We start from the raw sequence: 15425 nt of genomic DNA, 5'->3' as shown, positions 1-15425 counted from the left end.
CTTCATAAAATATTCATTACTGCTGAAAGTATTCCAGAATGCATACCATACTCGCATTGCTTTTTTATGAGGAATAATCAGGTTCCTCTGTAGAACCATGAAAAATGCGACACTGTATATTACCCGATGTGACTCGAGTTTAAATCCACCTCTGATTGTCTCTCGCAAGAAAAAAGAAAACGACAGAAGAAACGTAGGTGAGATGACAGCGAGGCGATTCCTCACCTCGTCTTTAAATGCACACGAGCTGTTAGCACTGAATTTCTTGTGTTAATCAGAAGTAGCTGACTACTGAGCGCTATCCCAGAAGGCTGTATACAGACTATTTGCGAAAACAGCATGAGGACGTATGTCATACTTCATTCACAATATGGGTGTGCCAAGTCCTGCTGCGTCTGTGTGCGCTGACAGCTTGAGTCACGCAGTTTAGGCAAAGACAAAAACATAGCATTGCAGTTGGGGAGAAGCTTGAGCAGATGATCAACTAAAGTGTGTAACTCCCGGGAATGGCATGGTTGCTTTAACGTTTAGCCTGAAAGAAACTTTAAAAGATGGTAAATGGCCTGTATTTGTATAGCGCTTTAGCCTAAGGACCCCAAAGCGCTTTACATATCCAGTCATCCACCCATTCACACACTGGTGATGGCAAGCTACATTGTAGCCACAGCCACCCTGGGGCGCACTGACAGAGCTGAGGCTGCCGAACACTGGCGGCACCGGGCCCTCTGACCACCACCAGTAGGCAACGGGTGAAGTGTCTTGCCCAAGGACACAACGACCGAGACTGTCCAAGCCGGGGCTTGAACCGGCAACCTTCTGAATACAAGGCGAACTCCCAACTCTTGAGCCACAAAGCCAGATGACCTTTGACAGTACAGAAATAATAAACATGTATTTTCTGCAGTTAAGGCTGAGCTTGTAAAAAAATAAATAAAGTAAATTGTTGAGGGTGGTTTAAAAAACACTCGTGATACAGCCAGAAGCCGGATAGTTTATCAAACCCTTACAATGCTAAAGACACTCTGCTGTACTCCAGAGAATCGAGTGTTAATTATGCACTGCCTCTTCCAGTTGGCCAGCGGTGACTTCCAGTCCTCTCTTCTGCAGCAGCCTTCCCACCAGCATGTTGTTCTTTGGTGAGCAGCTTTCGGGCTCCATAGTCATTACTTGAACCGAATACCCATGAGTCTCTGCTGCCCATGACCGGTCCAAGTCTACCAAGCCCATACACTGTTTACCTGCAGAAGGAAAAAAAAAGGATCGAAATATTATTATTATTGTTCTATAATCAGACACTAAAATACTTTTACCTAAAGTGACTAATGTGTAAAAAAACAATATTTAAAATCTTTTTATTTATACTATACTATATATTAACGCTGCCCCCTCAGTCCACGCACTGACTGAAACATGTCATTTTATCTCATCTCCCAGATGGATCAGTCACAGAGGAAAACCAGGCTGGCAACCTCCCTGCAACTGGGTGGGAAAAAAGAATCAGTCGTTGCACTGAATCTTTCACATTTGGTGACCAATTGCTGTCTAATTTATAAATGTATAGAGACTGCCTACACGCTGCAATCAATGTGATAAGCACAGCTCATCTGCAATACAGGACTCGACTCACCTGGTTGCAGAATGACTGTATTTTGTATTGCTCTAATAAAAGCAAGGTTGCTGAGCACCTGTGACATTGCAAAATTTCCTGTTTCACACCTCTGAGGATGTAAGAGACTAATATGAATCTATGTCTATATAGACTGCAGATTTTCAGGAGTATATCACAGTGCCAATTTGACCCAATTCTAACGCAAACTAATAGTAGACTGTCTTCGTCTTATTGCCACCTCTATGCACCGAGAGATGGCAATTGACTGCAAGTGGTGGCAGGTATGGTTCCTGTATTAGGAGTAACTTTTTCAAAGGCAATAAGGTTGTAAGTTCACTGCACACTGCAGCAAGAACTTTGGCAACTTCGTTCCAACTTGCTGCTCCTAACAGGACAGAAACTTTTCCGTGGGCACAGTCAGAGTTTTGTGTGTGAGCGATGACCCCACACAGTTTCACAACAGTTTGTCAAAAGCAACACTTAATCTATTAGTTTGATTTTTTTTTCCACACAAATGTTCCTCCCTTAATGTTATATGAACATAAACACACACAGAAAAAAAGAAATTAAGCACACAAAGTGAAGATTTCCCATTTGAAATGGTAAAAGTCTGCATTTAAACATTAATGGTGGTGGCATGAATCATTTCACCGCTCACGCCACAGACTGGATTCTACTGGACTTTAAACAGACTTTTGCGCTCCATTTGTGTTATTATGACTGTGTTGCTAATTAGGTAACTAATCACTTAAAATTTAGGCAATAAAAACATAACAGATTGGCTCTTTTACTTTGACATAAGAGTCTCTTTATGTTTTTGAGGAAACATTTGCATAAAGACATTTGATTCCTCCAGGATCAAATGTCTCCATCCAGGAAGCAGGAGGGATCACCGATGTGTCTGATGAGCATAAGGATGAAGTCAATCATATCCCAGTCACCAGATCTCAACCTGATTAAACATCCATAGATGTGTGACCATCACCATCCAACCACCAGAAGACTTATTTGGGGACCAACGACATTCAATGCCTCCAACTAGAGAATCAAACATCTTGTACTTCTGGCAACACATAGAGGCTCAACACTATACGAAGGCTGTATGTTGGTTCTTCTTATAACTTATTACATGTCAGGCGAAAATCAGCAAATCCCCCATCATTAAGGTCTTTATTGCTCTAAAGCTGTACTGCTTTATATACCATTTCTGCATATTTTCAATATTGTGTGTCAGAAGACAGTAATTCATATACATGGATTATCCAGCCTCATCTGTTAGGATTTCCTTAAAAACACAAACTTCAAATGTAATTTAGCAGTGTGTGGAAGCAGGTGGCAGACACACTACACGTGAGCTTTGCTCCGCCGTGTTGCTTTGACGGGCGAAGTCTTACCAGCAAGCTCAAGAGGGACGAGATCACACATAGTTAGAAAATGTTAGTGGGAGAGGTTGAGCCCTGTTAACTGATATAGAGAAGAAACTAGTGTGACAGGTGGTGTCAGGTACATATGAAAAGGCTTCACGCTGACGAGACTTTGGGGAGCCTTCTCGGAAGCTTTGATAAACTGGAGAGCTATCAGGGCGAAGAGAGTCCTCAACATAATGAAACCCTGTAGAGTGAAGCTTCAGCAGGGGCCTGTAGGGGTTCTGACAAAACATTTCCCTCTGAATCTGACAACACTGATCTAGCAGCTGTTCGCCGCAGCTGTTTTGTCACTCTGTACAAATCTCTGCTCTAACATGTTTCTCACATCTTGAAAGTCTAGACTTTTTAAGGAACCCGCAGCAGTGGGGCTACCGAACAGTGTAAGTGTATGAAGAAAGTATGTCAAAGGATATTACAATGAAAAGGTGCTTGTGTCCATCACACTGGACTTCATCAGTCAGTATCATCATGGAGGCGTCAGACTGGTTCCAGCTAGTTTACATATTCATTCTGCAGCAGCGCAATGACAAAATAATTTGAACAAAGTAATGTCGAAAGAAATATTCAGGAACATTGGAGCTGTTTCAAAGGCAAAGTGTGGTCCCAGCAAATACTGATGATTTGATTTTAAATTAGTTTTGATAATGATACTCGATGCTGTGTCTCTATGTGCAGCAGTTACCAGATACTGCTAAGAATGTTTAGCCTAAAAAAGTAATAAAGGACTGAACATAAATAATAGCTCAGGTCTAAAGAGAAGATTGCAAACAGCACCAATGAGTCTCCTGTCTGGCGGAAGCTGGACAGCCGTCTGGTCTGCGAAGCGACAGAGGATCATGTGTTCCTGAAACAAAGACAAAAAACGAGTACAGTTACTGCTCACTTATTGTTACGTGGATGTGGTGCAAGTGATCCGTTCATCACTGCGTTAAGATCAAGTATATCTGAAAATGTCCACACACTGTATAAAAGTTTAACTAATACCATTGTAGCTTATTTGTATCGATTCATCCTTTTTCTCCCTTGCTTACAGCAGTGGGGTCAAAAACATTCTCACTTGAGTATCGCATGGCTTAAAATTTCTGTGTATGCAGCTCTGAGCACACAATGTACTACACAACATGGCACACTATATATTACACAATGGAGGTGATTTGTTTGGGATTTCCAAAGCCGGATAACGATCAGAGTAATATAACATTAAAGTATCTTTGTAAATATATAAATGTGCTTTAAGAAAAATCCAATTATTCTCAAAGTGGCCGCAGTTAAGAAGCGGTACAAACTTTACACTTTGTGAAAGATTTCCCTTGGATGAATTAAAAAAAATGTCTTCAAATTGAGCACTTATGTTCATTTGTTCAGATGAATTGATAATATTTTGGCAGTCAACAGTTAAGGTTACCGTGACCTCACAAAGCTTCGACTATAACTCAAACAATCATACACGGCATTTATGATGAAAATGATACATTATTACGTATGTATGTACCACAGGATAACAGTCAGAACTGATGAAATCTTATATGTAAAAGTTCAAAGGTCAAGTCTGCAATCGCAGCAAACCACCCTGACTGGTTTGCAGAACCATATACCGCAGCCGTGAGGCAGTAATTCTAGTTTCTACCTTATGGTTCATGGAACAAGTGATTCATGAGAGCGTTAAGTCAGCTGAAACTTGCCTCCACTTTAATTGGTTCTATTCTTCACTCTGCGGGGTCGGCGCTGAATGCAAGGCCATGGAACAGGTGCTTAAAGCTCGTGTGAGCACCAATATCTCACACCATTAGCCCTTTATTCCAGTGATACACTATTTGTCATTGTGCTGTCATTCTGTTTAACTACTGTAGTTCGGAAAGAACAACTCTGGTTCTGCTGTAAAACGAGCGAATGCAGCTTTTATTTCTGTGACTCTTGTCTGGGACATTGCCTGGGATGTCTGGTGCGGAGGGGCAAAGAAACAGAAAGCAGTGGGGTTCCCTACCTTGAGCCCAAATAAATAACAAATGCCAAACATGTTTGTCGAAAGGAAAACCAAGGAGGGAGGCCGAGGAGATTTGGAGCTCAGGTTTAAAGTGGAGGATAATATGCCTGCTGGTATAAACAGAATATAGATTTCTCCTGCTGGGTGGCTGCATGCTTAGTGTCTTCCTTATTGTGTGTTTTTTTCCTCTCACTCAGCTTTTTGGAAAAATCTGAACTCAGTATCACGTAACACTGTAATTGCTCAGTGGCTTCTAAGTATAATACTATGTTTTGTGCCTCTTGGGCCATGTAAAAAAAAAAAAAATCTGATTCTTGTAGCGCACAAAGAAGTTAAAGGTGGTCCAATGTTGTGACATGTCAACTCTTGAGGTTGCTATGGTTAGGACCTGCAGCTTCTCCTGCACAGATTTTCCCCAGGGGCCCTGACAGGTCCCATATATCATCGCGGGATAGGCCCTCCCGGAGCACAGTGGCGTGTCTGTGCCGAGTGATAAGGGAAGTGACTTGGGAATCTTTGTTTGCGAGACACTGATAAGCGCAGAGATCTCATCAGTTCTTCTAAGTTTCTGATAAAATAAAGATTTTCATCCAGTTTTATGAATGAATTGGAAGAGTTGTTAGATTTTTGTTGCCTTTAGACTGGGTGGATAAAAGTCAAACCTTTTAAAGCTGTACACACAGTAAGTGTACATTAATGCACTATATGTAAACGAGCTATGACAAAAACTGAGCCAACTCACAATAATTTGGCTTGTTTTTTTGCTCCTAAAGTATGAACCATTTGAAGATAATATAGGAAATTATTTGTTAAATTCTACCCTAACCTACTGAGTCTTGTCCTCAAAGACTTTTTTCCATATTTAATACTGCAACAGTTTAAAATTAGTCATCTGAAAGTTGCTAGTAGTTGCTAGCGAGTTGCTCCTAAATGTAATCTCAATCATGAATACACAAATAGATTTTATTTAAAAATATTTTTTATTAATGCCACTTCCCAGGAGCAGATGTCCCTGCAAATTCCCTCTAAAGGTTAGACCGTATAATGTTTCTTTTCCCCCCACAAAGCTTGTAAAGATGGCCAAGAGCTAGATCTCAGACTCTGCAGATCTCGGTTAGCGTGTTACGTTAAGGCTCATGACAGATTTAGAAAGACTACAAACAGTATGGCTGTTTGTAGTCTTATAGTCAGGAGAAAGCCTCTTATCTCTGAAGGAAAACATGGCAGCATGGCTTAGCTTCGCCACAGGACCTTGGCACCTTGCGGTCATTGAGTCAAACACGAACTCCTCTGTTTACCAAAGTATTTCAGAGTCAAACGTGAGGTCATCTGTCCAACAGCTAACGCTTGGCCGAAAATGGGTCAAGTAACAGGACAATGATCCCAAACACAGCAGCAAATGTGCAACAGAATGACTGCAAAAGGAAAGAATCACAAGTTCAGATTTGAACTTGATTGAAACCCTGTGGTTGATGAAACGATCTTAAGAGAGCTGTGCAAAACCCAATGAACCAAAGCAACGCTCTAAAGAAGCTACTTAATTTTTAATCTACTGCTTCTTTCATTTTGGGTTTGTTTTTTCTTATATAAATAAGGACACGGTGTAATACGTGCACAGAGTCCTTGCTTTTCACATGTATTGACCTGCATGTGACACTTTCCTTGTAAAAAGTTGCTGTAAACCTGTAATCTGTATTAAACACAATAAAGAGAATTAATCATATTTAAAAGCATACCTTAGATGTCAGAGTATCCTGGAACATTTTGCTGTAAAAAGAAAAGAAAAAGTAAATAAAAAAGAAAACACAAAAAGTTTGCTGAGAGAAAAAAAGTAATGGATAAGTTCTATACAAACAAGATGAATATGCAACAAAATCAAAGTCCTAAACCAAACAAAACCCATGTGCATAATCTCCAAAGCAGGGAAAGAAGGACTTTCATTACTTTTGTTTTGACATGGGAGTAAAGTTTGTTTGAGATGGTTAAACATGGTTTGGTTTGCTTCATGCTAATTAAAAATCAACATGAAACAGTTCAAGGGTTAGGGGCCAGTGCGGTCACATGGAGAAAAGTTTAGCACAAACTTTCATGGCCTTAATGAAACGGGCAGTTTAGAGCTTCACAGCTCATAAACCCACAGACTGCTTGGAATGTCTTCACCTGCAAAATATCCACGAGTACCTGGAACACGACCTGAGGGCAAAACTCTAAAAGTAGCAAGATGAAGATTGACAGAGTCAGGTGGGCTAGTCCTCCTCACATTTATACCCCGCAGAAACAAAGCTTCTTGTTATCTATCACAGCTGCAAAGTCATTTTTAGTGTCATTCTTTAATATTTTATGAGGACTTGGGAGGGTTGAAATGTCACGGGAAATGTGAAAAATGTAAAATATTTATGTCGTACACTGAAAATCACATAGCAGGAGTCAACCGTTTAATCGTTGCTCTACATCAGTGCAAATTCCTTAAAGCCCAACAACAGCAACGTCGTGCAAATATCTTCATTTGGTTAGTGACGATTAAAAACATCTAAAATATTGGACTTTCCACATTGTTATGTGCATATCCCAACTTACATTGGGGAGGAAGTGGAGAACAAGAACAGTCAATTTAAAGACTGACATGTAGAGTCAGTTTTACAAAATGAAGCATCTTTCTTGGCAGGAGAGCGTGGGAAAAGCATGTAATTGTGCTGCTAAACAGTGCATAAGAGAGCAACCTAAAAACTTTAACAAGTGGTCTAAAATCAAAGTTTACTGCAAAATAATCATGATAGCAATATTTACAAAATAATTAGCAATATCCAACAGATTATTTAAAAGGAGGAACTGTGCTTTCCAAGTACTTACATTTACATATGATAAAAATCAAAACATTTAGAGTGCCTATTAAGATTTAATGAGTTTTCTTCCCCATAAATCAAGCATAAAATGTTTTGTAAATATTTTAAAAACCACGCTGATTGTATTTTTCTTGCAGACTTGTTCTACCTTGCCTTATGATCCATTGCTACATTTCCTTTCTTTTCACTAATGGTGATACCATCTACAAGTATGTGCGCCGCATCTCCTGCATACTCCTGTCTGTGCATCTTTGTGCGTGAGATAAAAGCAAAATGGAAAACCTGCGTATTTACAGTCTTCTGTGGCATTATCAGTCGGCATTCCTGGATACAAGAGGTTACGTTAATGAAAACCTACATGAGAATATGCTGCTCATCTCTCACATGAAAGCTATTTTAAGAAAGAGTGTTATAATGAATTGAGAGACTTGAAGAAGCTTCGTGTGAATCACAGTAAACACGGAGACAACACTCGGTTGGCAGCCTGTGATTCTTGTACGATTCTCTTCAAAATATAAAGTGACACAACAACACGCAGGACGAAATGCTATGTTGCTATGGAACACGGCCGTGCCGTCATCAGACAATACCATCCAAGATAACACTGGAATACAATTTTACTTGATATATTAAAAAAAAAAAAAAAAAAAAAAAAAAAAAGAGCGAGAGCAGCTTGTCAAACGCCCAATAAAGAACTGCTGCGCCCGCTAAAAGTGGAAACAACAAACTCGTTTCACCACTTCAGTCATAAATACAATGTCAAGCACAAGCAGGGTACAAAAACACAGAAGGAGGAGATGCTAGCAGCTGACGATGTGCAAACTAAATGTTACAAAAAATGACTCAAGAAGAGAAAACAGTGGCTGGAAGTCCTTGATGCAGTTACATGAAGGTACAGGATTAGGCAGGTTTAGGAAACTCAACTTAATAAAATATGTCTCTATTTAAATTTTATTATGTAACAATATTTTGCAGGTTTCAGAAGATTTCAAAGGTTATATTACATTATATTATTATTTCATGGTAAAGCTCAATAGTAATGCACTTATCTTACACTTAAACTTAAAACTTCCAACAAAAACACATTACTATTACTATTATGCTATAATGCTCCGTCTTGTAGCCCCTTATATCAATCGACTGACACAGTGTGTCATCAATGAAAGCAGCTCACTGGAAAAGAAGGACAGCAAATGCCCTTCATTTTGTTTGCGTCAATAAATGCTGCCTGCAAGCTACAATCACCAATAAAACACTGTTCAGTATTTAATTAATATCATCAGAAATATCATTATTGCACATTTCCTTGAAATATCACACATGGTTTTGAGGCTGTATCAAGGAAGCCTTACTCACTATAGCAGCGGTCCCCAACCCCCGGGCCTTGGACCGGTACCGGTCCGTGAGTCGTTTGGTACCGGGCCGCGAGAGTTGAGGCTCAGGTGTGAAATGTATGGTTTTCAGGGTTTTTATTGGTTTTCAGCGTTATTTTGTTATCGTTTTTATCGTTTTTATCGTTAACTCGGTTTTCCTTGGTCTTTTCACGTGTGTTATGAATAAATCTTCTTTTTTTCGGTACCGGTACTGGTTTTATTTTGTTGTATTTATCCGCGACACCTTAAAGGCCGGTCCATGAAAATATTGTCGGGCATAAACCGGTCCGTGGCGCAAAAAAGGTTGGAGACCGCTGTGCTATAGAACACTGAAGAGTGCATTAAGGGCAAGAAAGACTTTGCATGTAAAGCAGGAGGTAACTGAGCTCCAGCTGAGCACCTGAAAATCTGATATCCTGATAGCTGTAATATAACTCTAGGTCACACAGCATAATTTTTTCTTGTTTGCTTCCCATTTTAGAGTAGCTACAAACAAATCTGATGATTTATCGTGCAACGTTTAAACAAGATTTAAAGCGGATGGACACTGGACAACGAATAAAGCAGAAGAGCAAATGATAGGATCTGTAAACACTCTACACTATAATTTCGCCAACCTGAAGACTTGAACAGACTTGGCCTAACAACAAAACAAATAAAATCTCCAGCTTCACTTGCTGGTGACCAGACTTGTTGCTACAACAGCAACTCTGCGTAACAGCCTTGTTTTGCAGCAATCAGTCACCAAAAGTTGTTTTAGTAGCAAACTGCTGCATCTTATGTACCATTAGTGAGCATAGCAACAGAATCAACAGCGTCTCCCTCCACCCTGTTTTCCATCTGTATTCAAACAGCACCGTGTCACGGCTTGCATGATCACCAGACGTTTGGATTAAATGGTTAATTTCCTCGTACCCCACATAATAAAGTCGTCGCTGACATTTCGTTCTAAATTTTCCAGCCAGCCTATCTGTCTGACACATTCCTTCCAGTGTCTAAATTAAGAACCAAATTCTCAGTTCACATAACAACACACTGTGACTGGCGGACCATCTCGAGAAGGTGATGCGATGCTGCTGCCCCGAATTGGCAAATGGTTATGAGCAGTCAAAGGAGGCAAACAGAATGTAGTTAAGAGATATAGACTGTGTGTTTGTGAGTGACGACGAGATGAGAAACTAATGGAGAAAGTGACTCATAAAGACTGAAAGGCGAGGGAACAGGAACGAAGGGAAGCAACATCTATCTAACAAGAAAACATCATGGTTAGAACGACATTTTTAAAAGCAGTAACCCACAGACGTGACACTGGATCACACACCTCTTGGGGAAGCTGAACTTCACAGCATTCTGGATGAAGCCGTAGCAGCAAGGACTAATAGCAAAGGCGGCTCCGGCCTGGATGCAATGCTCCATTACCATATCTGTTGCAACGCCACATGCATGAAGGGCGACCTGCATTAGAACAGAAAAAGAAAGAAAACACAAAAAAGTGTTACTTTCACCAACAAAATGATCTTGAAACCCTCAGATTTCCAACAGCAAAAACCAAAACTGAGAGCATGCACTCAATTCCATTGATTACTTCATAATGGCCACTGCTATTAAATAAATCTATGCTCTCAAAGGTGCAGACGCCGGGAGTAGCAGCAAACAAAATATATCAGTGCGTTTAGAGTGCAGGCACGGATGCATCAGGATTCCTATTGACAGGGTAAACTGTGCGTGGTGATGAACACCTAGCTATGCATTAGTAATGGTGTGGTTATATATTGGATTGCAGAATGGTACTAAGAGACCCAATATCCATCATTCCTGGCCCTGTCCATCTGCAAAAATGCATTATGATTTCTCAAGGACAACGAGTTTAATATCCAGACGTGACATAACTTCCTCTCATATGTACAGTGACAAACCACATGCCATGTTAATGGCCCAAATAAAATCCTTTTTAAACAGCCTGATGTCCCAATAGCTCCTGAACTCTCTGGAATGAACCCCATTCGACTCAAGCAGCGAGCTCCAAAGTCTATTTGTGTTTTCCAAGAAGTTGTCACTTGGCGTCTGTGAGTCTGAATTAACTGCATGTTGCCTTGACAGCAGTGCCACAAAGCAGAAGGTCAGAGCTGATCAGGACAGAATTGAGCCAGAACTGTTGGCACCACCACACACAAAGAGCAGAACATACAGACGCTCTGAGCCAAACCTCCACCCACCCATAAGGTCAGTGAAGGTTTTGAACGGAGGGTATATTTCTTACAGCGGCTTTACGTTTTTCTAGAAACTGAACTTTTGCGTGTTTGATTAAAAAAAGATTCACGCCCATTAAGATCTGTATCGATTTAAACGTGAACCCATTAAATGAGACTCTGCGATTTAAAAGAATAACTTCAATTACGTCCATTACCTTGTATCCATTTGACAGCTAATCTTCCATTTTATTCATGCCGTCAGGGAAAAAGCTTTATGCTTTTCTTAACAGCATGTTTTAGACTGATGATTAGGAGGAAGGGTTGCTATCAGAAATTACACGATGTTACACCTCCTCACATCTAAGGCAAAAATAATTACCAAAATAACACTATCACTCATTCCTAGCTTCTTAATGCTGTACATTAGTCATGCTGTATTAAATCCTAATTACATTTTATAACCTTTAGCCTCCATTTACCGCAAACACAAAGCCAATCAATTAAATAAAAAACACACAACTGGAATGAAACACATTGTGATATGTCTTCGTAGCTAATGCTGTATTTACAAGTTCTGATGACACAGTCATCTCTGCTTTATAACTGTGGTATTGACAAAGCATGGACCCAACTTAACATGTTCACATTCTGAGTGCAGCTGATTAGAAATGCATAATGAAAGGTGAAAATGAACACGAGGCCAATTTAAATCTCACAGTCCTACCGAATTACATGCATATCCTGCTGAGCTTTGCCTCAAGACACAGTCTGGAAGAAGAAACCCTAAATTAATGCGCACAAGTAAAACTATGTTCATACTGAGCTATCATTTCTGGAGAGAGAAAGCTGTTTCTGGCTGCATTATTCTCTCAACAATCGCATCACAGAAATAACGAGGTTTCATTATTCACTCTTATTCCAGAAATTGTATCCCTCTCCAGGTCTATCTGGGCCTGAGACAGAGCAAGTTCCTGCAATACAGCTAATTAATACTTAATCAACATCATACGCATTTGCAAAATTGTGCTGCAAGCCTGTGCAATAGTTTTGGGAACTTTTTCTCAATACGGTGCAGTTTTAAATGCTCAGGTTTGTCTGTTTCACTAATTTTATTACATGTGGACAAATGAATGCTTAGATGTGTCGACCAACCTATATTAAGTATGATTACACCGAACCAAAGAGTTGTTTTCCTCTCAAAGGTGGATGTAATGATGCCTTTTACCTGAGGTGATCAAACTCAATCTTAACTCACTCTTTTGAAAACAACCAAGACTATAAGGAGAGTAGAAAATAGTCCTAATACACCATTAGTATTAGAGCTGCACCAGATAAAGACACTTGGCACTTAATCAATACTGATTTTTTACATGAAGCCCAAAGTAAGACCAGCTAGTGCATTTTTCTACATGCAAACATAGAGGCAAATGAAAGAATCAACTGCAAACAATCAGACTCTTTAGCAGAACCAATAACGGACTTGCATCCAATAAAATTAAAACCTGCTTCAAGCTCCACAACTTTTCATGCCTCTATAGTCTGTAGACTGAAGAACGTCTGATAAGACACGTCATACAGAGGTTGGTTTAAGTTTAACACCGAGGCCATAAAGTGAGCAGACACTGACTAACATCAGGGACACCTCAACTTAATTAGCCTGATTAAGTGAGTGTGCCTAAAAATGGGACCATGTATTATACATAGCAGGATTAAAACTGATGTGATGTGTGGCTCCAACAGGTAGTAATTGCTTTGTTATACAGGAAGAAGCTTAGCCACAGTAAGAAACTCAAGCGGGGCAGAAAATTACAAGCATAAAAATTGTTCTATACATAAATATATTGTAAATTAATGCATCAGGTGAAATGAATCTGTGCGTGTGTGTGTGAGGAAAGATTCAGGCTACCCTGCAAAAGACACTCAGATATCGAGCAGATGAATAATCTGTGCTGTTTGTTTCTTGCCAAGTGGAACGAGTCTCAGTGGAGTGAGGATGCTGGAACAAAAGCTACTTCTAATTACAGGAGGTACGTATATTTTTCTATTTGTCTCGGTGGAAGTTAATGTGAGGCTACAAGAACAGCTGGTTTTTCTGACAGCTGTGACCACAGAGCTTTAACACAGAAGAGTAAGACAGATCACTGATCTAGCTCAGGCTGCTCAGAGAGCCTAAATAAGGCAAGAAGAAGAAAAGTTTTAACTTGTGTGCTTTTGTTCCGCTTGTTTGAAAAATTCAGACATCCAGTGCACGTCCACAGCTAAGTACCTATTTGCGCTAAATTGATAATTATCGCATCGAGAAGTCAAGAGCTCTGCAGATGGAGGTGGGTGTTAAACAGGACTGACAAGGGTTTTGGTGGAGAGTCCTCCTCAGTAATGATTTTTTTTGTTTGTTTTAACCCCATTTAGCATAAAGTTTGACAGCCAGTTAAATATTTAGTTTTACTTAAAACATTTACTGTGTTTAATCTTTAGGCTTAAACACAAGTTGGAGAAATGCAGTGTCCATTAGGAATTCAAAAGGAGATATTGCCAGTCAAGATTCTTGTACAAGAAACATAAATTAAATTGAATTGGCAGAAAACACTTTCCAATGATTATACTTTCCCTTCCAAACATGATTCCTTCTGTGAAACTCAGAGTATAAAGCAAATGAAAAGCATTGTTGGATACAGAAAATGAGAACAAAGAAAGAAAAGCAAGAAATTACCAGTCCTCACTGAAGAGATCTCTAAACTCAAAGTCCTAAATTTCCTGGATGAAACTACCTTTTGGCTTCCTGATAATCAGGGAGCACCGACGTACCCTGTTCTGATTAAAAGCTCCACTTCAGGAAATGAACAGTTATTTTGGTTGCTCTAACAAAAATAACTTCAAGTTGACATTTTCAAGCTCAGTGAAGAGATGAATGACACATTTCTCAATGTGATGCGATAAAAATACAGCGATCAGACACCTTAAAGCGAAGAGGTGATTGTGGCAAAGTGGAAAATCGCACTTTGTTTATGCAGCGTTAATCCTTATGTTTCAATTTCAGTCCATCAGTAGAGAACTAATACACTCTCTTCCACAGAAAAGGTCAGGTCGTACCCCTGTCAATGTACAGTACTGTGCAAAAGTCTTGAGCTACCCCTCATTTCTCTATATTTAGATAGGAAAGTGGGAAGTGAGTGCAGCACATGTAAACATACATGGAAATACAGTAAAATAAGACAAAAAAGAGCGTGCACAATTCAATAAAAAGAACGTCAGTATTTGGTATTACCATTTTAATTCTTCAACACAGTCTGAACTGTCTTAGTAGGCAGGTTTCTTCTAATTTCTTTAAATAATCTCTAATTGGGAGTAGTTCTCCAGGCTGAAGGACATTCAAAGCTCTTCTATGGATTCTGGCTCCCTTTTGTTCCATACCTCAGCCTTTCCTCCCTGTTTCCCTTCCTTGAGACCATTTCTGATGAGCCTTTAGTCAATAGTAAATGGATGAACCTACAGGCCAGATGCATCTTTAAGGTCTTGTATCAGGTCAATGCTGCATTTTTTTCACCTCATTTTTTAAGGACATCGCTTTTAGATACTGTTCATCTGCTGCAGAGAGTTGTTTTTTTGGCCTTCCAGAAAAAAATACATTTAGCTGAAAATGATCAGATACAAAGAGTGGACTAAAAATGAGTGAACAGCAGCCAGTGTCACCAAAAAAAGTTTGAAAGACCTTCAAAAATCCTGGGGAGTTATTGCTCAAGACCACTTTTAAAAAATTACAAAAACGTCAGGCTCAGTGGAAGGAAAACATATTAACGTGAGGACTGGCTCAAGACTTTTGCACAGCACTGTACGTATGCACATTTTGTCAAAAAGCCAGATAACAACAATTGTTTTGATGCTACAGTTCTGTCAGTTATTGCATAATTAAAATGTTTGAATTTTTAATTCAGTCAAAGACAGAATATCACATTTCCTTTGCAGGATAGTGCAACAAGAGAAGCAGTGGGACAATTAT

At 39.6% G+C, this 15425-nt stretch overlaps 1 protein-coding gene across 1 annotated transcript in view; it reads right to left on the bottom strand.

Moving 5' to 3' along the window:
- Nucleotides 1-973: 973 nt before the first annotated feature.
- gstcd (glutathione S-transferase, C-terminal domain containing) overlaps nt 974-15425 on the bottom strand; it is a 48962-nt gene continuing 34510 nt past the window's right edge. Inside the window, exons 9-12 of the mRNA XM_026171209.1 lie at nt 10558-10691; nt 6757-6787; nt 3811-3880; nt 974-1238 (exon numbers count right to left, since the gene is read on the bottom strand). Of these exons, the coding sequence (XP_026026994.1) occupies nt 1048-1238; nt 3811-3880; nt 6757-6787; nt 10558-10691 (426 nt within the window). The 3' untranslated portion in view covers nt 974-1047. The remainder of the gene's footprint in view (nt 1239-3810; nt 3881-6756; nt 6788-10557; nt 10692-15425) is intronic.

The sequence above is a fragment of the Astatotilapia calliptera genome, chromosome 6, assembly GCF_900246225.1.
Source record: "Astatotilapia calliptera chromosome 6, fAstCal1.2, whole genome shotgun sequence".
Classification (NCBI taxonomy): domain Eukaryota; kingdom Metazoa; phylum Chordata; class Actinopteri; order Cichliformes; family Cichlidae; genus Astatotilapia; species Astatotilapia calliptera.
Note: the sequence above shows the minus strand (reverse complement) of the source record. Positions and strands in the feature narration are given on the sequence as shown.